This window comes from Patagioenas fasciata, chromosome 1 (assembly GCF_037038585.1).
Source record: "Patagioenas fasciata isolate bPatFas1 chromosome 1, bPatFas1.hap1, whole genome shotgun sequence".
NCBI lineage: Eukaryota > Metazoa > Chordata > Aves > Columbiformes > Columbidae > Patagioenas > Patagioenas fasciata.
In genome coordinates this window covers 156,155,503-156,182,656 of record NC_092520.1, presented here as the reverse complement: position 1 = coordinate 156,182,656, position 27,154 = coordinate 156,155,503, and the positions used below count along the sequence as shown (strand labels likewise).

At 39.6% G+C, this 27,154-nt stretch overlaps 1 protein-coding gene and 1 long non-coding RNA gene across 5 annotated transcripts in view; both read left to right on the top strand.

Moving 5' to 3' along the window:
- Positions 1–126: 126 nt before the first annotated feature.
- On the top strand, positions 127–8,594 carry LOC139825545 (uncharacterized). The gene is made up of 3 exons (XR_011735638.1): positions 127–215; positions 1,152–1,319; positions 7,593–8,594. It is a non-coding gene; the product is annotated as an uncharacterized lncRNA (long non-coding RNA).
- A 258-nt stretch (positions 8,595–8,852) lies between these two features.
- Positions 8,853–27,154, top strand: part of ALDH1L2 (aldehyde dehydrogenase 1 family member L2) — a 36,944-nt gene continuing 18,642 nt past the window's right edge. The window contains exons 1-9 of one of the 4 annotated variants that reach the window (XM_065839475.2): positions 8,853–9,185; positions 9,218–9,298; positions 15,115–15,256; positions 17,406–17,640; positions 21,205–21,370; positions 22,219–22,320; positions 24,085–24,174; positions 25,226–25,360; positions 25,760–25,885. In XM_065839475.2, the coding sequence (XP_065695547.2) occupies positions 8,868–9,185; positions 9,218–9,298; positions 15,115–15,256; positions 17,406–17,640; positions 21,205–21,370; positions 22,219–22,320; positions 24,085–24,174; positions 25,226–25,360; positions 25,760–25,885 (1,395 nt within the window). In that variant the 5' untranslated portion in view covers positions 8,853–8,867. The other 3 variants (XM_065839449.2, XM_065839467.2, XM_065839440.2) reach the window with 3 other exon arrangements.

Below are 27,154 nucleotides of genomic sequence, written 5' to 3'. Positions count from 1 at the left end.
GCGAGGACGGCGCTTGCACACCACTACCCCCCCACCTTCCCGCCGCGGGCGCCCGCGTGGCGATGCCGGGCGCCCCGCCCCGCCCCGCCCCGCCCCGCCCCGCCCCGCCCCGCCCCGCCCCGCGCCGTGCGCGGGCCCCGGCCGTTGGCTCCCTCGCGGCTCGGCGGGCCGGTGCTCAGGGGTCGGTGCCGCCAAGCGCCCGCCCCACGGCGAAGGTCAGGGGGAGTAAAGCAGAGGGAGAGCGGGGGGCTAGGCAGGCAGTGTGCTTCGGCCTCAGGGTGCGGGAGGAGAGCCTGGCGGGCACGGCCTGCTGCCGGGGTTAGAACCATAGAATAGTTTGAGTTGGAAGGGATCTTCAAACGTCATGTAGTCCTACTCCGCTGCCATGAGCAGGGACATCTTCAACCAGATCAGGTTGGTCAGAGCCCTGTCCAGCCCGGCCTTGAATGTATCCAGGGATGGGGCATCTACCACCTCTCTAGGCAACCTGGGCCAGTGTTTCACCACCCTCAGTGTAAAAAATCTCTTCCTCATGTCTGGCCTGAATCTCCCCTCCTTTAGTTTCAAACCATTACCCCTTGTCCTATCACAAGATGTTGCTACTTTCATCTGTTAACTCCGAAATGTCAGAGGTTGCCTTTGGTCTTAGCTAGTGAATATCTTTGTCCTGGCTGCATAAGAAAAGGTGTACCATCCATCGAAGAATAACAGATACAAATTTTGTGTTTTGCTGTGAAATGGTAATGGAATTAAGGCACTAGATATCAACTGAGATAACCAAGGCAGGAAAGAGGCTGAGGTATCCTTGTGCTGTCGAGCTTATCTAAAACTCCAGCTGCTTTGGTTTCTGCCGTGTCTGAGGCAGTTCCAGCTACTGCAGAGTGGGCAGCTGCACCTCAGAGGTGCCGTGAGGTAGGGGAGTCCTCTCTCCCCACTCTTTCCTCTGCCCCACCTGCATCTGTGAGCTGCCAGTCCAACCCCTGAGGTACAGAGGCTTTGGGAGCTTCTCTGCTTTTCCGCTGGTGTACAGAGCCCCAGCCTGAGTCCCTCTCACACCGATCCCACACCTCTGCCACACTGAGAAGAGGGAAAACTGCTGGGTAAATTCCATAGTGTGATTTTAATATGTCCTGTCGTGTTTCCCTTCCCAGCTTTTCACTTTGCTGATGCAGGAGGAAGGAAGCAGCAGAATTATCCCAGCTCTGAGGGAGCATCTGGAGCTCAGAGGCAGCTGCACAGGGTGTGAGACGGATGTGTGACTGCTGCAATAGTGCCATCTAATCATCTCACTCTCACTTGTTATCACACAGAGCCATGAGGTACTTACCTGCATGTTGTCAGTCACTGTTTTGTTGTTTTGTTTTGTTTTGTTTTTTCTTCAGGGCTCTGGTGGGTGTAATATCAGAAAATAAAAATAGAAGTTCTTTGGATAGCATGATAAATAGCCATTCAGGACCTTTAACACTGACCACAGCAATTACATTACCTTAGCAGAATACGTAGCATCAGCAGAAAAGGAAGGGGCTTCCAAAGGAGTGTCACCAGGAGCATCAGCAATTTCAGTGGGGAAAGAGCAACAAAAATAGCAGCTCTAATGAGAGATGTATCAGTAAGTGCAGGATCATCCATAAAAGCTAACTCTCTAATGCAGCAGGTCTGAAAATAGTACCTACTATAATTGTTTTCTGATTAAAAGGAATCCGTCCTTTGGAAGATATTGATTTTTAAAATTTCTAGGGAAGAAAGATATGGCTTGCAGGTTTATTGTTGATGAGTTTTTATCTATTCAGAGAGCATTCAAAGAGGCCAACCTGGGTCTGGGAAAGAAGGGATCAGATTTAGTTTTGTATTAAATTGAATAAACAATGTTTCGATTTTTTTTTTTTTTTTTTTTTTTAAGCAAGAGAACTCTGGTTTGGCAAATGTCAAATAATCATAATGTAAATACACCATGTATAATGTAAAAACATCACTCATTGGTGGGGTGCTTTAGCCCCAGCTAGCATCTAAGTATCACACAGTCACTCACTCACTCCTCTCCCTCCCCCCATGGTGGAATGGGGAGGAGAATCAGCAAATAAAAAAAGATAACACTCATGGGTTGGGATAAAACAGTTTAACAGGACAACAAAAAAGATATACACAATACAATCACTCACTACCTGAAACCAGTGCCCAACATGCTTCCGAGCAGCAACACCTCCCTCCTCCCAGCCAAATCCGCCAGTTCATGTACTGAACGTGACCATCATATGGTATGGAATATCCCTTTGGCTCATTTGGGTCAACTGTCCTGGCTATGTCCCCTCACAGCTTCCCATGAAAATTAACTCTATCCCAGCTGAACCCAGAACAACAGGCTTGTTTGAAACTTAAAATGTTTATATTGGAGGGTTTAAGTCCTTGGAAGTTTAATTGTGCAGGAAGTTGACAGCTGGTAGTGAGCACAAGTATCTCTAAGGAGATGATAAGTATCACACAAAATGAAACCACAATTTGTGCTGGTATTTAAGGATCACATTCTGTCTACAACCATGCAGATGCAGCTTTCACTGAACTCAATAGAGTTGCTATACATATATTCAAAGCCAAGGTATGTCTTCCAGTTTTGAAAAACAAAACAATAGAAAACTTTTCTCTACAAAACACAAATGCTTTCTTTGAAACAAATACAGTTTCTTTCAGCTATGGAAAACTGCACATAAACAGAAGCTTTCAGATGGCTTAAAAAGTAGTCATGGGGCTTTTTGTTATCTGTCTCAGAAAAATGTGTCCTTGAATTCTGCAGGATGGTACAAGAGAGAAACTTGAAGAACTGGCACTCGGTAGGGCCCTTCCTTCCCCACATCTGAACTGAATTTGTAAAGAGTAAAATACTTTAAGGTTGTATTGCAAGGTTCTGAGATCATCAAAACTGAGTGCAAGGTAGCCCAACCAGTTGATCTATGCAGTGGCCACACCAAAGAGTGCACTGTGACCCCCACAGCATAAGCTGATGCAACCCTTATTTTTAATATATTTTTAAATGTATTGAAATGGTGCAAGTTTTTGTTTGTTTGTTTGTTTAAAAAAAAAAAAAGAGCAGGAGGCTCTGTAGCTGAAAAAGTCACGATTAGACAAGTAATTACAACAGTTAAATTTTATGCTGCTGTTCATGATTAAATTAAATTACTTACTATTGGGTTTTCCTTTGGCTCACTAGGTGGCAGTGCTTTGTTGCTTACACTCAAGTTATTTAGGTCAATTCTAGATGCTGCTAGAATTTGTTTCCCCTGAAACTCTGATTTAGACGTATATCTTGAAGATGACTGTTTCAGTGACAGCAAGTCTAGCTCAGCTTTGATTGTTAAGTTCGTTGTCAGTTAATGGCTTGATGATGTGTGCTCATGTGAAATTATTGACATTTTATAAGCACCATTTCTGAAAGTCAGGTGATACTCATGTCTTCCATTTGTACCAGGAAGCTTTTATTTGGTACAAGCTCATAGGAAGTTACTAAAATTGCTCCAAAATCTCTCAGTATCTTCAGATAATACAGTAGTCAGAAACGTCTTTAGACTTTGCTTAATGCAGTGATTTTTTATAAACTATTACTGAACATAGGCATAGTTGAGAAAACAAGAATTTATTTTGACCAGACCAAAATGATAATAAAAGTAAAATTGTATATTGGACTTCCACATGAACTGAATGAAATGTGAAATAAATATGTTCCAGCTGAAATGGCCTGTTACACTTGAGTACTAAAAAGGGTAGGTGAGAGAATGAAGTCCAAAATGCAGTAGAATTAATATGGTACTGTGACTGTTTCATTTATGAAGTGAAGTGGCTAGGTATCTATGAGTTCATAAATCAGCAGGGGTTTGATTCCATGAGGTATTAAAGATCTTTTTCCCTTTGAAATTATATTTCCTTGGAAATGTCATTCAACTTTGGACAATACAGTTACCTGCTATTTTTAAACAGTATTTTTATGACGTTTGAAATCTCAGTGAAAACTTTAATGTAACGTTCAAACAATAACTGTTTTATAGAAAAAAATGGTATAAAGCATGTAGAGCAAAAATAGCCTCTTGTGTACACAGGCAAAGCTCTACCAAGATTGATAGAATTATAGTTACTTATGGGAGAAAGAATTTGGCTTGCTGAATCTGCAGAAAGCCAACTGTGCTATACATTCCTTGTCTGTGGAACATTTAATGCTCAGCTCTCTGAATATTTTAAATAAAATAAAGTTCTTGTTTAAAGATTTTTTGGCAGGATTCCCAGAAAGGACTTACTATCTGAGATTTCCTCTTTGCAACTCTGTTCCACAAAGATAATGCTGACTTTTCCAGATGTAGTTTCTATTCTATTGTATGGAATTTGAGAGACTTCCATTTATACATATGAGTAAAGCATCTACATATGATAATTCTTTCTACTGGTCAAACTGGTAAGGTAATTCTATTTGCTCATCAAACATATGCCTCCTTTTGCTTCCTCTGGAAAAAAAAGGAAATGTCAAACATAAGGTTTTAAATGGTTGTCTAGATGGCAGTTCAGTAGATTGTGAAAGCCTTACTATCGTGTGTGTATCTGGTCTGAAATGAAGACACGGGGGAAAAAATAAGAAAAGCAATTTTTTAATATAAACGTTACAGAGAGAAAATGAGAAATAACTTTCCCATTAAATCTTGCTTCATCAAATGGAAAAACATGAAATGTTTCTGTTGTATAAAGTTTGAGTTGAAGCTTGTCATACAATTAGCATAGTTAGGGAATAACAAGTACAAAGCCATACTTTTTTTTTTTTAATTACTCAATCTTTAAAACTGGGTGAATTCTAAAGTAATCCTGAGGAATCTGAGTCTGAACTATGACCAAATCTTAATTCATCATGAAAAGCCCCATCAAGGCTGATTTTCAATGAAAAAATTTAGTTGATTAGTGAATCCCAGGGCATGATTTTCAAAAGAAAGCAAATCCTGGAAGATTCTGATCAGTTTCCCAAGCACTTTAGTATGTGCACGTACTCGGCATGCTGTGGAACACAGCCTTCCCTAATCATCTTGCCAAGTCTGGATGATATCTTCAAAGACACTGTGTGACTTCCGCTTTACAGAAATCAACAAAGATTTATAATGTTAAACTGGATTAGGTTTTACATTTGTTCTGGACATTTCTGCCCATACAGACACATTTTGTTTGGTGAGCATGCTATTGAACAAGCATGTTTAGCTTCTGAGTGTTTTTTTATATTATATTCCTATGCCCCTATCTGGTTTTGCAACTTGCTGACACACATCTCTGGAAAATTAGGAAACACAAAGGGGGAAGCCCATGCTGGAAAGCTTACTATGGGTAGCTGAAGGGTTTTTTTAAATCTAAACTTTGTCTTTAAGAAACAAGGAGCAGAACTGGAAATAAAAATCAGGAGAGAAAACTTAATGTATAAAATGTGGTTCAAACCAATTGCATAAATTTACACTGATACCACTGGACAAAGGATTTCTACCCAGATAACCAGGAACTTTGATAATTTGCAAGCTACTTTTCTGACTGGGATGCAGAAATCAGTGGGGAATACTTTTTGTCACTTTTTCCAAAAAACATAAAGGCCAGAGGAGTGTATTGTAACCATTACAATATTTAACACTGATGTTGGAGTTTACTATGTCACACAAAACCTATTTGCTCATTCTCAGACAGGTCAACATAATCATTTTCTGGATGATGGAAAACATGTGGTTTAAATTGGCTGTAAATGTTGACACTGATCCTTGAAATTCTAAATAGCCAATTTGTTAAGTGGTTCTTAAAACCCATGGATATGAGTTCATCACTCTGATCATAAGGAAGATGCTGACAGTATGCAGATATCATCCTTGCATGGGATTTAGCACACCCTTGTCCCAGTTCATCTCACTGCTCCTCTCATTACTAAAAAACCTGAAGTAAAGCCCACATCTTACTTCCCAGCTCTTCTTTATACTGTGATTCTGTTGACAACAGACACCTTCTCTTGTTACTTTTCCCTTTTGTCGCCTGACATTTTATTAGTCTGTGAAGTAAATGGAGATATATTATTGTCTCAATAGGTTTGGAGTTGTTTGTAGATGAAGGTACGCCAACTAGTTAAAACCCTGGTGCTTCACAAATGCATTGTTGTATTGTCTGTCTTGTGTATGTGTAAAAAATAGAGTCAGAAGTCATTACAAATTGCTTACCCAGGGAAAACAAGTATTTTGCCATAAGCCTGTGTGCCAATGGTTAAATGCCAAGTATGTGTTGCTCTACTTGGAGAGCATTTTGGATCATGAACAAGGATTTGGAGTGCGGTGAACTTCAGCAATGCTTGAATCCAGCTCCAAACTTTGAAGTATAGGACCATTTTGATGCCAGATTTTACAGTAGCAGTTGTTTGCACTCTATTGTATGAAATTTGTGCAACTTCCATCAAGTCATAGGAAGGCTACACATAACACTAATTCATCCTGCTGTATGAGGTTGTGAAATAGTTCCCTTAGTAAGAGCTGGATGTCTATATTTTTCATTTGAGCACACAGTGGTTTTGATCAGTTGTGTGACTTGTGCATGTGTGTGTATACTCTCTGTATTGCTACAACATGACCTATCAAACTATGCGGTTATTAATCTTTCTTAAAGAAACTGCTAATTCAAAAAGAAGATTAACATCAGGCATTTCAGACCAACAGTGCCTGTAGGAGTTAAATGATGCATTTTAGTCCAACAGGATTATGAGTTTGAATGTTTTTATTGTACAGTTTAAAGTGAGAGTATTTTAAAGACTTTTAACAGTGAAACTGTGTAATTTTATGTGAGATAGTTAGAAGATATGAGGCGACATACCCATAGAAGTAGCCAGTAACAACAGAATATACACTATTTTAAAAATAAGTCAGAAAGCAAATTCTTTTAGCTTGGTTAATGAAAATCTGGTATTACTGCACACCATTCTCTTTAAACCCACAGTACCACAGATAGTAAAGAAGTATAAACATGTTTTCCCTTCTTGTTAATGGGACTTTTGGATGAATTCTACTAGTTTAGTTTTTAATGTCTCAGGGCAAATAAATGCACTAATTCATTCAGTTGACTATTCCATAGTCTAATAAATCAACACATACTCCAAACAAAGTAATCATAAGAAGAATCTTCACTGAAGTAGACCAAGTACTCCTCTAGGTTTTTCACCCCATAGAGAGGAATTTATAGGAACTGATTAGTGATTTTCTTTTTTGAATTTTCATTGCAAAAGGGAAGTCCAGTGTTTTATTTTAGTTAAAAAGTTTTTATTATCATTTCTGTTAATTCTACTTGGTGCCACCTACACTTATGAAACTGCAAGAGCCTCAGATGAAAGACAGGATATAGTTTTCCTACACAGGAGTAAATCAAGGAATTAATTATGTTATGGGAGTCATAATGCAAACCCTTGTGTACCTTTACTCTCTGGGGGGACTGAGTTGTGCAAGCCTGACTTATTATTATTTTGGGAATGGCACAACTTAGTCCTTGCAGTGCCTTTCCTTCCGCTGTCCCCTGAGCCTGGAGCGAGCAGCAGTTCTGCAGCAGTGCTCTTCTTTCAGGTACAGCTGAGCATTTGAAGTGCCCTGAAGAAGAGTGTGGAGGCCTTGAAATTAAACCCTGGGGATTGCTGTTTGGCTTCGTTTGCAGGAAAGCATCCAAAAATCAGTGAGACATGGATGTTTGCAAGTACAAGGAAAGACTTTGTCTACTTGATTTTCTATTGTAGCGAGATCCCTGCATATCATAAATTTCGCCTGAGTTGCTTCTGTCTTCTCTGATGTGGTTGATGCTGACCAGCTTCTCAATTTTTTCCTTCCTTGTTTCCTTGACAGGAATAGTGCATTTCAGCCTTTTACCCACCCTTGTTCTTTAAGACTTAGTGTTGCTGGGGTTTAAACGTGATCCAGTTTGCAATGATGCTTACATTACTGCCATGCTATCTACATTTGTGTTCGCTATTCATACACTTTGGGGATAATTTTCCTTCTGGTTTTATTTAGCACTTTGAATTTGTATTTTCAAGATCATTCTCCATGGCTCTGACAAGAAGATTTTGTTATGACTTTAAAAAACTGTTGAAGTTGAAACATTTTTAGGCAACCTGAAATTCCAGAAGATTTTTAAAATTATTATTAATAAGTAGAATGAGCTGCTTCAAAAATACCTGGTGATGTTGATGATATGGTTTTCCAAAATGTCATTTCACAGAATGTTAGGGTTTGGAAGGGACCTCAAACCATCATCTAGTCCAATCCCCCTGTCAGAGCAGGAACACCTAGATGAGGTTACACAGGAAGGCGTTCAGGCAGGTTTTGAATGTCTTCAGAGAAGGAGACTCCACCACCTCCCTGGGCAGCCTGTTCCAGTGTCTATCACCCTCACCGTGAAGAAGATTCTTCTCAAATTTAAATGGAATCTCCTTTGTTCCAGTTTATACCCATTCCCACTTGTCCTATCATTGGTTGTCACCGAGAAGAGCCTGGCTTCATTCTCGTAACACTCACCCTTTACATATTTATAAACATTAATGAGGTCACCCCTCAGTCTCCTCCAAGCTAAAGAGAGCCTGCTCCTTCAACCTTTCCTCATAAGGGAGATGCTGCTCTCCCTCATTAGTGGTTTTTAACCTAACTACTGGCGGTTTTGGTATGCAATAAACTAAAAACGAATGTCGATAGCATACGTGATCCTTTGATTGTCCCAGCAGATTCACATGACTGTGAGGCAGTCTCACAGAGGGAATAAAGCTGGAGGTGAGGCGCTAAGCCGTCCCCAAGGCGGTGGTGGACAGGGGGTGTCGTGGCCCCCGCTGGCGGGAGTCCTGGGGGTCCCGCATGCGCCTCGCACCGCAAAGCGCCGCCCGAGTGGCCGTGACTCGTGTCGCGGGGCCGGGAGATCCTCACCCCACCGCGCCAGTCCCACCCCCTGTGATCCCCGCCCTTCCCCCGGCGTCGGTCCCGCCGTGCAGCCGCCAGGGACTGGGGGAAGCGGTAGGAGCGGCAGGTGCGGCGTTTCGGCTCCCCCACCCACGACCCGCCTGGCCGGTCCCCGCGGGGCCGGGCGGGGGCGCGCCACCGCGGCCGCGGATGCAGGCGCTGGCGCGGCGCCAGCAGGATCGGCGTGTGTTGCATCAGACGAGGCGCTCCGCCGCGGTGCTGGCTCGGTCTGTCGCCGGGCGGCCGAGGGAACAGCGGGCTCGGCGGCGCTCCGCAAGATGCTGCGGACAGGCCCTCGGCTGCTGCGGACCATCTGCACGACGGCCGCGGTGAGTGGTGCGGGGCGGGCAGCGGGGGACGTGAACCGCCCCACCCCGTGCGGGGCTGTGCCGTGCCTTGCCCGGGAGAGAACGGCGGGGGCTGCTTCTCGGCGTGCTGGGCAACCATGGGCCGAGCGAGGAGAAGTGGCGGTAAGGGTAATTTTTCAGGATTTGATGCATATTATTTGTGCCATGGCTTTAGTAAAGCCCGTACAGGCACGGGAATGTCAGCGGGGCTCGGGAGGGGCTCGGTTTGCGTGCAGAAGCAGCATCGTGCCCAGCGGGATCGCAACCATCATCAGGGCGCTGCGTCTTGCAGGGATGCGGCTGGAAGCTGCAGGGAGCGGGCACCAGCGATGCCGCGATAACCCCCGGTAACTGCGTGTCGAGAACAATGTGAGCGTGGCTGTTGCTGCCTCACGCTGCATTTGCCCTGTGAGAAGGTGAAGGTTGCCTTCTCAGTTGGGAAGGACCATGCCTGTTCCCAGTGCTGGAGAAGGAGCCCCAGGCTTTGGCCTAGGAGGAGTGTTTAGTTTGTGACCTTCTCACCACCAGTGCCTAGCTCTGGGATGGTGAGTTGCTCGGGGTTGAAGTTGATGGCCTAAATTCCTTTGCATCCCATGGTTTAGTTTTTTACAGCTCTGTGCATTTGTTCCAAGCTATTCTTTATGTCCTGTTAAACATACAGACTGCAGAATTCCTGCTCCCTGAAAGCCGTGCCAAATCCAAATTATCCAGATGTGTAGGTCTGGCAAGCTGAATGGGGCTGAGAGATTTCTTCTTTCCTGAAGACTGTTCTTTGTTTCATGTTTGACGCTTGTTTTAGAGTGAGGACAGCAGCCCTGCTAAGGTATCTACATGGAAGGGGTTAGAATAAAGAGAATTAACACAAGCATTTTGGAAATGCAATCAGCAGTGCCAAAAAATGCGTTCGAATGTCTGGTGATAACACATTGCCTGTAGATGTGTAGGTGGGAGGGGAGGCTCTACAACAGGTTTCTGTTTGGAATTTAGCACATGTAGGGGCATCCTCAATAGATGTAAAGGTGCAGTACTGCTTTTCCAAAGAGATGTAATTCAACATCCATTTTTAAAAGAGTGTAACATATTAAAATACTTACTAGCTTCACCAAATTCTTATACATAATAAATATTGTAATCTTTTGGATAGTAAGCTTTGCAATCATAGTAGGAGTTACTAAATGTTAGCCTTCAAGAAATTTGATTAGAAAAATGATAACAAATTGAATGTTAGATACACATACAAAAGAAGCAGTAACAGAAAATTATTTTTATCTATGAAATATTCTCCTAGGGATAGGCTTTGTAACATTAGACTCTTCTGAGAAAAGAAAATGTAGCTCTTGGACTTGTCTTCCATTTTTAGGAACTAGAACTTCACAGGATAGTTACCAGCATTTGGCAAAGTGCTTTCCTGTGCAGTGCTTAATTCTATTTATTAGTTTTATTTTTGGTTAGGTGTTTTGGAGGAAAAAAAGAACCAGCATGGAAGCAAACATTAAAATACTGTATATCTTTTTATGACCCATTGTAAAATAAATTCCAGTACTGTATCAACAGATGATATGGCCAGAATTTTTAAATAGGGAAGTTTAACTTAAATCTGTGTTTTCATATTGAGGCAGTGAAAAAATAATGGACTTTCAGATGATTTAAGTATTCAAGATAAGACTGCTTGTACAAGTAGTTCTCAGGTTTTATGCTAATTACCTTTATCTTATTTTCTTCATCCAAATTGGGAGCACTTGAGTCAGGGAAAGAGAATTACTATTAATCTGTGTTACAATATAAGCAAAACTGCTGTTTAAAGAAGGAATTAAAAAATCAGACAATGAAAACAACAGAATTACAGTAGAGTGAGCACCAGCTTCTGAATTCTTACCTTTTGGTAGCACTGTCATAATAACTACATTGTCCTATGATTACTAAAGTAATAAAAGAAAGGCCAGATCTCTCTAAGCCACTGGAACTGCATTGTTTGCCATAACTCAGAAGCAAAAAATCCACTCTGATACTGCAGGACCATTAACCTTCCCATGTATCTGTTAATGGATGTTTCATGTCCATAGTCAGCCAGGCAACTGCAAAAGAAATCTAATATAGCCTCTTTAGAGAACTTGAGAGAACTAATCTTTGCATGCGTTAGTGATAATGAGCCAGTATCCATCTGGCACATTAATCAACAACAAGGTTGTTCTACTGTTCTTGAATGAGCTTCCTTTCTGCAGTTTCTTGCTGAACTCTAGTGATGGGTACACTGGCCAAAGTGTGCCATTTCCGTAAGAAAGAAAACACCAAACTGTTTTTTCATTTCTGTGGAATCTTATAGAACTTTCTGTTTTAATTGTGTCTTAAGTCCATATTAAAGTCTCCTAAAAGGATTTCCCATTTTCACAGGTCTAACTCATCGTACATAACAATGCTTGAGGAGAATTTTAAAAATAAGATACAAGGTGGCTGTAAGATCTCATGCAGTTGCTCAACTGTTATTTTTCAAATAAGAAAAAAAATGAAGGATTGCATTTGTGATCTGATGGTACAAGATCTCCCACATATGGAAATTCTTTTTTTGTGTTTTTACGCAGTAGAAATCCTGTGCATGGCTGATTTGTGGGTTTGGCTCCTGCTTTCTACTGGTGACAGTGTGTGTGTTAATGCACTACAAGCAAATTTCCACATCTAAGCCAGATGTTAATAGAAATCACGTAATGCACATGTACCATTAGTTGGAGAAGCAACTCAGGAACCACTGGTCATAGCACAATTAGCAGGTCCATCTTGCAATTGAAATCAGCCCCCATTTGAGTAGCTTTCTATAAGTGTGAGGCAGCAGAGCTGATGTACTGCCAAGCTAATCTTTTGTGCATTGAAGAAATGGGACTTAGCCAGTCTGCAATATTCTCAATTTTGCCAGGTTTGTTTTTTTTTTGTTGTTGTTCCTTTGGGGACTGTTCTCTCTTTGCTTCTCACCATTTCTTGACTCAGTTCCACAACTAGCACAAATTAAGCATATGTAGCTTTATTGAAGCTCTGTTGATTTACAGCAAATCATTATTTGGAACTGGTATGCAGTTACATGTAATATGAGAATATGATTTATTCACTGGGAAACATGAACTAAAAGTTAAGTTTAGCAACAGAGGATGCATATGTTATTAACACTTTGTGAATAAGTGGAGAAAAAGTAGCTCTTAAAGTGATGAGAAATTTGAACTGAAAATTACAAGATTGGTCAACTAGCAGCAAAACAACAGAGTACAGCAGTATTTTAGAAGTATGTTTAAATGGAGGTTGGATACATTTATAAAAGCAATAGTATGATGTGATTGCTTGTGACAACAGAGAAGTAGATTTGTTAGCTAATGAGAACCTTTCCAGTCTTGTGTTTTTACTGAGAGATGTTAGCAAAAGGACAAAAGCAGAATAAGCAACTCTCATCTGGACTATCTTTAATGTTTCTTCCACATACTAGTTGGGCTGCCACTGTAAATTAGGACTGTATAGAAATCAGTTGGTTTCATTACATGCTAAACATGTTCAGTGATCCAGCATGTTAATTTTTCTCCAACTTGCCTGCTAGACTTAAAATAATCAGGAAAATCTGGTGATTATTTTTCATAATGCAGCAGCATTTCTCCTGTAAAATCAAAGATCTCAGTCATAAAGCATTGGTAATGAGATCTACCTGCATCCATTGAGCCTTGCAAGATAAGTATTGCAAGAGTAAGTTTTACTCTTTATAATTCAGCACACAGATTTGTCTTTATCAAGGACAAAATAGTGGACATATTTTAGGCATCACTGTCAGCAATGCAGCATTTGTTAGGATTTTTATTATCATCAGTCTCATAGACATTTTCTACCAGCCAACTATAACAATCTGACTTTGCAAGAGCCTGAGTTGTGAGTGCCTCTGCATCTTACTACTTGTTATTAACACTACTGCAGTTCCAGAGGTGCTGACTAATACCGTAATACAGTTTTACTAAGCAGTTTCATTGTGAGGGAAAATATCATCTCTGGACAAATAGTTTTTACCTGTTTGTTTATATAGAAAATAAAATGCATGCTTCGATATTCCTATAATGGAACCTACTAATTCATAACTTCCTTTTCTAAGCCCAACTGCACAATTAAAATGTAACTTGAAACCAGCAAAATGCATCCATAATATTTCAGATGTAAAAAGAATTGTAATGAAATTGACTGTGTTTTTGAGAAGCCTGTTTTTCAGGACATTTCTTTTTGTCATAGAATTTGTCGTATGATCTGATGGACAGTCCAGACCATCTGATATCCATCAATAACCCACCTAGTCAAGGTATTGTCATATCCCAGCCACTGTAAGAATGGGAAAAGAGGAGGGGCGAGAAAAACATACAAGTGCCAACATACAGAACAAGTGTCAGTGGTTAAGATATTCAAACAGTGCTTCGATTCCTCTGTATCATCCTGAGCTTATGACATCTAACGGATCATTCAGAAAAAATAGCAGTCAAAGTCCAGTTGGGAAAGGTGAAGTTAAGGATAAAGGCAGGGAGTATGTAGATTTATTTTCTACCTTTCATTCAGGCCTCTTAAGAGGAGGGATCTTTAATGGTTTGAGTCTAGGAATAGTTTGTACCAGATGCAGCTTTGGGGAACGTAAGTTTGCTGTTTATTCTGTGTGAACTTTTCCTTCATAACCAGGTGTGCAGGTCTATTTGTTTTCTGAAGGTTTCCAATTTTCAGTTTCCAGAAGCTGCTGAAAGATGCAAAGACAGTTGCTTTTAGGGACAGTTTCACTCTTCTGCCAGCACCTGTGTGCTCATTCCTGCTCCTCTGCTGGACCTGTGTTAGGACTTGTGGCAGTGCAATGACCCAGATTAGTGCATAGATCCAGTGAAGAATAAGCTACATTTTCTCAGGTTCATGCCTAACCCAGTTCTTGCAGCTACAGAAACACCACTTCTGGCATAAAGGAGGTGTTAGAGGCAAGGGACTGGAGGCAGGGTGGGAGAGGAGCACAAGTGGCCCCTAAATCTAAAGAGACTCTGAAGGTATTTGTAGTTTTCTCAGGATGCAAGCACTTGAATAACATAGCAGTACGTGATATCCTGATATGATAATAGTGTGGTCATTCTAACTATCCTAAAAATAAAGAGTTGAGGCAGCTACTGGCACCTACTCAGTTTGAAGAAGCTTAGAAGCAAGTGCACTGGGATGCAAAGGCAAAAGACAGTGGAAGTCAAACAAAGGAACCCTGCAGTGTTGCCTTGCAGGAAAATCAAATGGGTGATCATTACCTTTAACTTGCAGGAACAATGCAAGTGAATCTTGTTTAGCATATACCTAGTAACCACAAATAACATGCCAACATTTAATTATAAGGATTTAGAGGGTGTGTTTCAGGCACCTAAGTTATGCCTAGAAAAACGTTTTTTATATATCTGTTTAAAAATATATTTTAAAATTTCTTATCATATTAATTCTGACTATGAATAAGATCATGCAGCCTGTTACGACTCTTTTAACAAACAGTGGGTCTGTCTAATGGAAATACTGGGAAAGCAATATAGACATCGATAACAGTATCAGATGATACTTTTATGTTGTGTTCTCTCTGAATTGTACATTTCTTGTCATTAATTTCAAAAAATAGATCATTATTCCTTCAAAGGTGATTGGGGTAGAAAGATGTTCATCAAAATGAGCATGGATCAAGAAGGAGCAAGAGAAAAACATAAACCTCAATGTGGGTTGGTTTGTTTGTTGTTTTTTTTTTTTAATCCTAGAAGATGGCTTGTTTTAATTCTTTTCACCAGGCTTACCAACATAAGCTAAGGCTAGCCCTTATAGGTCAAAGTATATTTGGACAAGAGGTTTATAACAATCTGAGAAAAGAGGGCCACAAAGTTGTGGGAGTGTTCACAGTGCCTGACAAGAATGGACAAGCTGATCCTTTGGGTAAGTGTAACTTTAATCTAAATGTTAAAATTACAGGCATACATAACAAACTTACCTTTTCGTGAGAAGGTGATATTTATATGAGAATGGGTTGCATATATTGTCTTTATCACACTGGATTCAGCACAATAATTATGCTTCAACAAACAAAAGCCCAAGAACTGGTATAACCTTGCTAGCTAGTCAGTATTAAGAGTCTTTTCTAACCATACAGGGCCATACATAATGAAATTTAAAAAAAAAAAAAAAAATAAAATCTAAGTACTTTATTTGAATGCACCTCCTAGAGGTAACCATCCTGAACTAGATCTGTATCTTAAAGAAAATAGCTGCTGAGCCTGTGCTCAAGCACAGACGTCTGCCAGCAGTTTCACTGCGCTGTCTGGGACAGTCCAGGCATGGAGCCAGGACTATTTATCCCTGGATTTCTGCCCTTTCTGATGAGCTTGCCTGTGGCTTTGTACCTGCAGAGCCTATTTCTCTTCCACCTGGACTATAGGAGACCCATTGAAAAGGGTAAGGGAGGCTTTGCTCTTCCTTTTACCATTATCAAGATGAATAAGGATTTTCTAGATTTCCTAAAGAAAGAGTTCTTGCTTGACAGATATTCAGAATTGTACTTACACAGCAGAACCCAGTGTGACAAAGAAGCTACTTTGGAATAATCTGAATTGTAACCTCTTTTTCTTTTTTTTTCAGCGGCACAAAAATAATGAGTTAATAAGATTAGCAAATAGAAGTGCCAGAATGGTATATACCTTTAGTCCAGACGTGTTTTTACAGAACTCTTGTGAGGGAATTAAAAAATGTAAATTTTGCTCACCTGGGCTATGGCACTCCCAAACTAGCATATAATTCTCTACTTTATTACATTCTGTAACTCCACCTCATTAAAAGATTTAATCACACTTAAAAGAATCAGAGGATGTAACTATTAGTTTAGAAAAGGACAATTCAACTATCCATCTCTGGAAGCATACCATAATACTTGGTGACATTTTATAAGGTATTGTTGTGTACTTATTACACTAGCAGATGTAAATAAGCAAATCTTCCACTGATTTCAATCACATATTTATTTTAACTAAACCCTAGAAGTAGTTTGTTGCTTTCCTAATGGGAAAAGAACACTACTTTGTTGCCTTTTACTTCCAGATGACTCAAACACCTTAAGTCTCAAGTGAAATTTGCTAATGTTTCTATATACTCAGACAGCAATGATTTTTATTTCTAAAAACAATTGCAGTACACACTAATTTTCATGGAATGGTATTTAAGTAAGTATTTACTTAAAACCTAAGTTAATAGGCTAAAGATGCTTCAGGTCAATCTCAAGATCCAGTTTCAGAAGTAAAAAAAAGAAGAAGGAAAGTAATAAAATGTGTTTAGAAATATTAAGTAGATTAGTTTTCAGATTTCTTATTTTCCCTTTTCTTCCTGTTATACATGTGACTCAACAGATGTAGAGTTTGACTCCACTCTCCCGCTCTCCGTGATGAGTTATTAAGCAGTTGCGCAATTAAATTTACCAAGTACCTGGAAAGTCTCTCTGCAATTAGTACAGGGGTTTTTTGTCACTTTTGAGCCAAATTTTAGGTGTAGCTTTGTGTCTCACAGATAAATGAAAGCATATCCAGAGGACGTCAATAAACAGAATTTTGGAGAAATGCCTGAAGGCCTTTAGCATCTGTATTAGTTGCACCACATGGCAAAATGATGCTGACATGAGTGAATCTTAGTTATACATAGTCATATTCAGATACAAATTGTTGAAGTGGAAAATTAAGTTATGCTAAACCAAAGCAGTTACAGAAAAACGTGGTGACCAGACAGGAAATGAAATGTCACTTTTAGGTGGTCAATAATATTCATCGTTCTTTTCTGCTTTCATTGGTACTTATCAGCCAACTCATAAAAGTTAACTTAAAGTCGAGACTGACATAAGCTGTAGGAAGGAGAATCAAAGACAGAATCAATAAAATATATCCAAGCACAAAGGTTTTTAAATAGCATACAAAACAGTACGAAGGGCACTCTGTAATCATACACTTGATGATCTGCTTGAGTTGTCATGCAATACCTCTTTGATTTCAGTTTGAAATTTTAACATAAAATTTAAACGTAAAAAAAAATTGCTCTTGCCCCTCAGCACTGGCAGCGGAGAAGGATGGCACTCCTGTTTTCAAGTTCCCCAGATGGAGAGCGAAAGGCAAGCCTATCGAGGAAGTAGTTGCAGCCTACAAATCAGTTGGAGCAGAGCTAAATGTCCTTCCCTTCTGTACACAGTTCATCCCTATGGATGTTATTGACTGCCCAAAACATGGCTCAATTATTTACCATCCATCCATCCTGCCACGCCACCGTGGAGCTTCCGCAATCAACTGGTGAGTTTTGTGCAACAAAACTCCACGTGTGTCACATTAGGATGTTGGTCTGTACCCATTATTCATGTGAATACTGGCACTGTCCTGTTGACTTGCAACTGTTCTGAAGGAGCTTCGCTGAAGCAGCTGAGTATTTGGTTCATGAACTATCCTTCATACTTAAGATTCGTTATGATTTCCAATACAAGTGCAGCTGTTATTCTGGGGAGATCAGTGATGTGATTTGTACATTCATATATTTTATTGACATGGGTAAATTGACGATCTGGAGTTTTCATAGGCAGGACACTGCTCTTCTGGCTCATCCCCGACAAACACAAGGTGACTATCACAACAGGGCTTGATGCAGAGCCCAAGATTTCACAGAAGGGAAGGGAGATGGGGGAAGAGAAACCACAAGAATAAAACCTTGTCTTGTGCTCCTCCTGAGCAACGCACAAGGGTAGATTCAAAACATTACAGTGAAAGAACTACGCTGCAATAATGATCTCAGTAGCCTCAGATGTAACATTCTAGTGACAACAGAAATGCCATTGTCACAGTGTTTAAACTCAATAGGAAATTGTCTAAATGTGAAGAAACAATTTTAAAAGAATCTTATAGACAGCATTATGATTATCTAATGACACAACTGTTGTAGATTCAAAGTAAAGACATATTTTGGTGTGGATTTTTTTGTTGTTTGTTTTGCTAAACTGAAGTACTTGAGGAGTAATTTAAGGAGTAAAGAAGACTATTAGAGACATAAGGAAATCCTTCAGAAAGTGGCAGTTGTGTCCAAGTGAGTAAAATCAAAACGTGCATAAACTCTGGCAAATTAGGTGTAAAATGAGAGTAAGGTAGTCTAGAATAGAAATAAAGAACCAGCTTTTAAAGGCATACAATTGAAAAATAACAATATTCTCAGTGCATTCAAGGTGGGAGGTATATAGGCTGATACACGTGTTTCATACAGAAAAGTTGCTTATCAAAGAGAACACCATAGCAGGAAATCTGTATTGGTATTCAGGATGGAGGAGCATAAGTTGTCACTACCATACAGCCATTTTTTAGGTAGAATAAGTCAGAACTATTCTATTGAGCTGAACTGTGATTAGAAGAGATTTTAAATAAACTGATGAATGAATAAGAATCTCTTCTCAGGACCAAGGGACTTTCAAGCAAAGGTTCCACAGGTTTCTCTTTCTTCAGATTGTGTTGCTGTGGAAGACTGGAAAACAGCAAGAGCAACAGCAGTTTTAAATAGGCTCAGAGGAGAAGCCAGGAAACTATCGACTAGTCAATCTGTTTTCAATCTGCAATAAAAAGTACCATTTCTACACAAATGGGTAAACGTGATAATGTGAAAGTGAGATTAAGAAAATGGGTGGTCAAATTTAAAGTTTAAAAATATGAACTAATGTACATAAGGGGAGAAAAACCAACCATATGTAAGCACAATTAAATTTAAGTTACTTGTTACTATTCAGAAAAGGGACCATGGAAGGAGCTTAAATACTGTCTGCATCTCAGTTGGAGCATGAAGGAGCTACAGAAATGCTCCAGAAAAGGCTAAAAAAGATGGTCAAAGCTACAGAACAGCTTCCACATGATGGGAGAGAAACCTAGGAGTCTTCAGACTGGAAAAGAGATCGTTGGGAAGTAAATATGCTAGCAGTGTATTAAGACATAAAAGACATTGGAAGGTGAATAAGGAATGATTGCTCATTCTTAGTCAAAAGTTAGGGCAGTCAGCTAAGAGATCAGGTTGTAGGATATGACTAAGAGAGTAGGTACTTTTACTCCATACAGTCTGTTATTAAACCGTGGAACTGCATGCCCAGAGAGCTCTAGAAGGAGGAAAAGTTCATCAAGTTTCATGGAGGAAAAGTTCATCAAGATCTATTTCACAGGAAGATGTAGATGCAAACTCTCTTTCAGGAAGTTTCTGAGGTGAAGGTTTCCAGAAACACGAATGTATCCCAATTGTGAAACAGGAAAGTATCCCAGTGGTGTATCACTGAGTCTTGCCCTGTTATGCATATTCCTTCTGTAAGCACCTGCTCCTGCGCTTCTCAGGTAAAGGCTGTTGTCCTAAGACCTTTAAACCAAGCTAGATCCTTGCCTTGATTTGGTCTTGTTTGATCATTTCTGTGTTTCACCCTCGCACCCCTCGCTCTCATCACAACTTCTTTCATGTGTTGTGGCTACAGCCCTGCTGCTGATCAGAGCCTTTCCCCACACCCTACAACTGAGAAAGCCTGTGGGAATTAGGCATGACTAAGGGGGCACCAGGCACAAACAAGGGTCCTGGGCCTCTGAGGGTCTCTCATTCCATCCTTTACAGCCCCTTCCAGCTGCTGCCACTTTGTTATCAGCAACTGTCTGTGGAGGGAGCTGGTGGCCAGAGGAGGGGGCACACATTAGTTCTCATCCTGTCACCTCTTCAGTATTAGGGACATTTGCCCTTGGTACCTTCTTCTCCAGCCATGCAGAGGACATGCACTTCTCACCAGGGTGCTCTTTTGGCATTTGTGCGTAATATAAAACAAAAGAGATGCTGCTTAAATGTGTGAAAGGTCTAATATGAGCTAGCCAGATTTCTTTAAGCTTCCATTTTTGTGAACATATCAACTTCCCCAATTGTCTTTAGTTTGTCCCTTGTTCTGCACAAATGTGTGCTCTACTCCTTTTAATAATTTAGTTTTCAGTGCTTACAGATAATAGTGATTTTTCATGTGTGTAAGGCAGATCTCAGATGATCCTATCACAACATGGACTGCCAATGGAATACTTACATGAGCTATGTCTTACAGAAAATGGCACTGGTCTTTGCATGCAGACAAATGGTTAAAAGTGTGCAGGAAAGATATACATCTCTCTATTTCTGACTGCTCCCTTAAACACACTTCTGTTTGATTATACGTCATTCTGAGACACATGCAGCTCCAAAGGAGAACTGGATATTTAAAGTGGCAGATTAGAGGCAGATCTGAGCTGATGCAGATTGGCATAGGTTATTGTAAGCGGTGCTATGTTCCATCATAGCAGCTGAGAATCTGGCTGGATATAAATTCCCTTAATAACTTTCCCTCAAACAGTTACATATCCATCATTTTCCACTCTGAGTTTAGCTCTTTTTCAGCTGTGTGACAATTGTACTTTCCTTGCCAACCTACAGATGAGTTGTGAGCATTAGCTAATTATATTAAACTATGAATTATTCAGATAATATGCTGTGTACATGCTTCCATCTTTCAAGTTATGTCATAACTATTGCACATCTTTTGCTTTGTATGTCTTACCACTCATAATACTTTAAAAATAATTGTCTCAATGAACTGTTGGATGGACTCCCCGGATTCAGTTGCAGCATTTCTTATGTCACTTTGTGGAAACCACACATCAACAGTATCAAAACTGTGGGTTCCTGACTATGAAATGGGCGATGAAACTAGTATTAAAGATAATTAGGATTTTCTTTTCGATCTACACAATGCAAATGAATGTGTAAAAGATGGGTTGATATCCCTGACTACTTTCATACTGTCTGTATTTACCATAAGGCTTTTTTGTCATGTCCAGGACTTTAATTCAAGGAGATAAGAAAGCAGGATTTACTATTTTTTGGGCTGATGATGGCTTGGACACTGGACCAATACTTCTGCAGCGAGAATGTGATGTTGGACAAAATGACACTGTGGACGACCTGTACAATCGGTTCCTTTTTCCAGAAGGAGTAAAGGCGATGGTATGTTTAGCTGTACTAAATATATCTACGTTTTAGGAGGAAAAGAAAACCATCTGCTGGTGTTTGAAAATAAAGGAAATAAGATGCTTATATTTGGAGAGACAGAGGCTGTGGTGCTCAGCTGACTGATGGGCTTTGGTGGAGCTCTGCTGCTTCACGACAGCTGGGGATGTGGCCTCAGAGTATTGGTTGCTGGCAGCAGTCAGAGCGTATCCTGTTTCCCCAACAGGCAAGAAGTCGTCAGACTTGTCTGGAATGTAGCTCTTTCCACAGATTTTTTTGAATGTTTTTACAAGCTGAAGTTTTTTACCAGCTCAGAGAGAACAGAAAGTTTGCAGTGAGGTTGAAAAAAAAAGGGGAGGGGATGGTGTTTTAAGTTCAGAGCTCTGGTGGATTTGCTTTGGATTTTGTATGCTTGTCCTTTCATTTCATTTTGTTTTGTTTTAAAATGAAGAAAAGAAATTGCATAAAAATACTCAGTGTGGGTCATTGGAAGATTTTTTTTCTCTCTCCATTTAAATGCAGAGAAATAACTTTTCGCAGAAAAAAAAAAGGGAAGAGTTGAATGCAAACATACAGAGCCGTGTTCTGCTCCTGCAGACTTCAGGCAGTTGCTGTATGTTTGGTGACTAGCTACTCCCATCAAATTTATTAGACTATTTCTTTGTCAAATAAGTTTAAGCATATATGTATGTTAATCAGTGCAGCATTGGCCCCCTTGATTTTGGAAAGTCCAGGTTTTAAAAATAAGCCAGTTCCCCTTGTGGCAGAAAGTCTTTTTCTGTCATTTACAAGTATGACTGTGGGAAAAAGGCAGATCAAGCTAACATCATCTCTTTTTCACTTAGGTGGAAGCTGTACATCTAATTGCTGATGGTAAGGCCCCTCGTATACCGCAGCCTGAAGAAGGGGCAACATATGAAGGGATCCAGAAAAAAGAAAATGCAGAGGTAGTGTTAAATAACACTGTATTTTGCGCATATCATTAGAAAAGTTATTAACTCAGAATACAACAGTAGTGATATCAAGTTAACATAAATGGTAATTCAGCTGTTTCCCCAGCTCTTATTCCTGGGATAACTCCAAGGATGAGTGTAATGGACCCCCAGGTTAGGTTCCTATTCCCTTTCAGCAGTTACATATATTTAGAAACTTGATGTCCTACTTGGGATCATCTACACACAGCCATATGGCAGCTGCACCTTCAGTGGATTCTTACTATGCTACCATACTTTTAAATACAGCATTGAATGAAGATAGTTCACTTTGTTTACCAACAGTCCGTACTAAATTCTCTACCAGATGTTCGATGTTAGGAAAAGCAAGTGTTGGCATCTTTCCTGTTGGCACTAGGAAAAAAAAAAATAGGTCATGTAAACAAATAACAGATTAAAAAATTATCTAAACACCCATATAAGAATTGTATTATATAAGCACCCCCACTGCATTAGCTGGGTCTCCTTGTTGATTGGGAAGGCCACCACAAAATGATAGTGAATGCTGCCTGTAATACCTTCTTTTCCTTTTCTAGACCAGTGCAAAGGTTAAAAAAAAATTAAAAAATTATTCCAACAATTTCATTCTCTTGTCCATGTGAATGTAGGCCTTTCCACCTGAAATGTTGTAGGTGATGCTTTTATGATATTTCAATTTCTGCTTTAACTTAGAAAAAAATAGCTTTGTATAAGGATATTTTTATTCATCCCTATGATGTAATATATAAGGAGCTTCCTTAGAACTAGCTTGATCTCCCTGCTGTAAAACCATTCTCATTGGCTTATAACTTACTGCTTAATATTCTTTGTGCTTAAACTGGGAAGGATACTAAGTACTTGAGTTTTGTTATTTAAGAGTTCTTCTGCTACTTTATTTAATTCGTTTTGTACTCTGACTCACAATACTGCAAAGATAAAGGGATACATTTTCACTGGTGTTACATATTAAATACACATCACATTTTTAAAACAGTATTTCCTTTTTCCTCCAAGACTTGAAGGAATTGCAAGTTGTAGTAGGGATTCAATTTACGAAACAATTTACAAAGGATTAGTAAATGATTGGAAAGTATTTTGATAAAAGTTTGTTGATTTATCAAAGAACTTAGCATGCAAGCAATAAATAGATAATTTTCGGCAGGTGACACTCCAGACACACACATTTATCTATCTTTATCTTTATCTTTATCTTTATCTTTATCTTTATCTTTATCTTTATCTTTATCTTTATCTTTATCTTTATCTTTATCATCTTTATCTTTATCATCTTCATCTTCATCTTCATCTTTATCTTTATCTTTATCTTTATCTTTATCTTTATCTTTATCTTTATCTTTATCTTTATCTTTATCATCTTTCTCTTTCTCTTTATCCTGTGCTTAATAAATCTGTTAATCATAATATTATTTATGAATGGATACCTAGTAGCAAGAGTATTTTTTCATTATATTAGTGTGAGAAGGAGAATCTATGAGAAGATATAGACTGCACAGAATACAGAAGTACTAAGAGCATCCTATTTGTTAGGTCTTTGATGATTCGCCATCTGGAGATCACTCATCTTCCTTTATTATTAATAAGCCAGACCCTTTCTATGTTCTTAAATAAATGAATGGTTGAAAGAGAAGGAGGGAAAATTTGTAATTCTGTAGTGAAACATCACCAAGTTGATTTATATCTAAACAGAGAAGAATTTACTGGCATGTCTTGATTTCCTAGATCTCCTGGGACCAACCTGCAGCAGCTTTGCACAATTGGATTCGAGGGCATGATAAAGTGCCTGGAGCATGGGCAACAATAGATGGCCAGGTATGCTCTGAAAACTAGAAGAATGTTCTTCTTTTATATACCCTCTTTTTGACCTTTTTTGTTATAAAATTAAAGGTGTCTGCATACAGGTGAATACAAATGAGAGTTACATTGGAGCAGCTAGAACAGGCACCTAAACAAATGTACAGAACACAGTAGTTAAGATTTTTTTAATGACAGATCCGTTTAATTCAAAGAAAGAGAAGAGCAATATCTGAAAAAAAAATGGGCATGGTACAAAGCAATAATAAGAAGGGTAGAACCAGACTGTGCCAGTCATTTTGGAAAGTAAGCTTGCATTACAGTATAATGCAACCCATTCTGTACAGTGGGCAACATCACAGTATTAACAGCAAAATTAAACACTATGACCTAGTGAAAAAACAAGGAAGCTTTGATTTTAAAGAGAATTGGGAATTCTCTTTCAATTGGGTCTAGATCATTTGCAGAAATAAATATATCTCATTTAATCCAAAATCGACTGCTTCTTTTCAATGCATTGAAACTATTATACATTTGATTCACATAGTACTTACAGAAAATATTTTAAAAAACACATTATCTTTCCTAGCTGTGATGTCCAGGTTTTGTTACTTAACTATTAGCCACCTGCTGGTCAGCTGCTCCAAAAGTCTGGTTCTGCCCTAACATCCGGGAACTGTTGCTGATTCGAGAGCCCAGAGAGAACAGAGGAGCCCAAGAGGGAGGCAGCGTTCAGCATTGCCAGCGTGGGAGCAGAGCTGGACACCACTGATCACATTTGAGCTTTGGCCAGTCTCTCACTTTGGGTGTGCACTGGCAGAGCTGCTTCCCTTTCCGCGCTGGTTCCAGCATGCACATTGTTACAGCAAACAGCTTTGCAGGTTTAGGCAGCTTGCAAAGTTTTCCATGTCCCGGGTTGTAAAGATGCAGAATTTTGTGACATGTTTTCTGTGTGTAGGTACTAACATTTTATTTGCATTATATCAAAGCTTTGGAACAGTATAATTTCATTATTAGAATTTTAGAGCATGTTTAGAATCTGTGTACTTTTAATTCCATTTGCTTGTAGATGGTTACTTTTTATGGGTCATCGTTACTTGATGCTTCAGTGCCTGCCGGACAAGAACTGGAAATAAAAGGTTCTTCAAGACATGGACTTGTAACCAAGAATGGTCTAGTCGTTTTTGGTAACGATGGGAAGATGGTAAGTGCTCACCTTGGCAAACATGAGCATGGATGGAATAACTTTAGCAAGAAGTGCAAGAAGCGTGGAATTGTCAGACTAGACAAATCCAGCTGCTGATGACAGACAGCTCATTTGCTTGGATTTTATCAATCCTCTGCCATCCTATAGAGAAGACATTCATGATTTTCATCTCACTCATTCCATATTAGTTTCCAATGTAGATGGAAATGTACTAATACTAGGGGAGAATCTGTAACACAGGTAGGAGTGCCCTGTGTTAAGTTACCTGCATCATAGCAGTTTTCCTGAAAGCCATTTATTTTACTATTTCAATAACCATATTAATGCCTAAAAACTTTTCACACAAGGCTGTATTGCCTCTCAGATAATTTAAAATCATATCCTCTAATTTTTCAGGTACTAGTGAGAAATCTGCAGTTTGAGGATGGAAAAATGATCCCTGCATCTAAATACTTCTCTGCTGATGAAACAACTACCCTGGAACTTACAGAAGAGGAGAAAAAAATGGCAGAAGATATTAGGGTAATGCAATAAACTGCTCTAGTAGGATATTACTTCAGACAGAAACATCGCATACTTCTTGTATAGGCAAGGCTTATCTTTTATTTAGCCATGCAAATTGTTTTCAATAAAATGTACTGAAAGAGTATTGGGTTGAATCTTTAGCTATTGACATTTATTCAGATGGAACTGGGAATTAGCTAGAGCGCTTACACATCAGTTTAGAAAGTTTTCTTTCAGATACAAGTGATACAAAGACAGTGATTGCAGGGTCAGCTATGATAAATATCCATAAAGGATGAAGGTGGGAGTGAGGAAAAATAAATGGACCTTCACCTTACAGCAGTGAGGTTTTCCACACTTACAGACTTAGACAGTTCTGAAATCCTTTCCTCATTGTGGTGTTACTCACTAGAAAGTGCTCAGAGTGGTCCTGCTGGACAAGCTCCAGGGAGTCTTAGAACAGCAGTCTGAAAGGGAAATGCAGCAGTTACCCCCCTGTACCTGTGCGGCGTCTCTCTTGTGCCACAGCTTCAAAGGGTGCTGCAGCAATGGGGCAGCAGGAGCTGAAAGCTCTCATGGCCAGAGAGGTGCTTTTCTGCTCTCTCACATAATCCATCCCTCTGTCATGAGTGTCAGGGGCTCAGCCAAAAGCCACATCTGTCATTAAAGTTTTGTGTCAGAGCAAGCGAATCACAGATGTCTTCCCTTCTGCTTAACTCTGCTGCAGGGTTGGTAACTTTTGGTACAGGCTGGGCAGCTTGATGCACTAATATTTTAAATTGTTGTTTCAAGATTACCTTGAACCTGCTTGCCAGAAACATGAATGTTGCCTGAAGCTATGGACTACCTGAGACAATAGCAAAAAGAAATATGAACTCTTCAGTTAATGATGCTATTTGCCAAGTCTGAAACCTAATTACAATTAATTGAAATATTACATTACCAACTATTTCACTATTTATATTAGGGGAAATCTCCATCTCATGCATGCAGCGTAAACTGCTTCTGAGCTCTGCCCAAGTGTCAGAAATGCCATCAATCCAGTCACAAAGTCCTCCAGGCTGTCCTTGCCTCTGCTGATGGCATATTCAATAATGCAATGGGAAGTTATTATTTGGAGGATAAAGATCTTTAAAAAATGGGTCTGAAAATAATTAGCATTGTACCATTCAGGTTTCTTGCCTGATTAGGTGAAATTATGATGGACAAACTAACATATTTTGATAAGCTAATTATGCTGAAGAATTCATTGGCTAACATCAGGTCTCTAGATAGTTCTAGACTCTC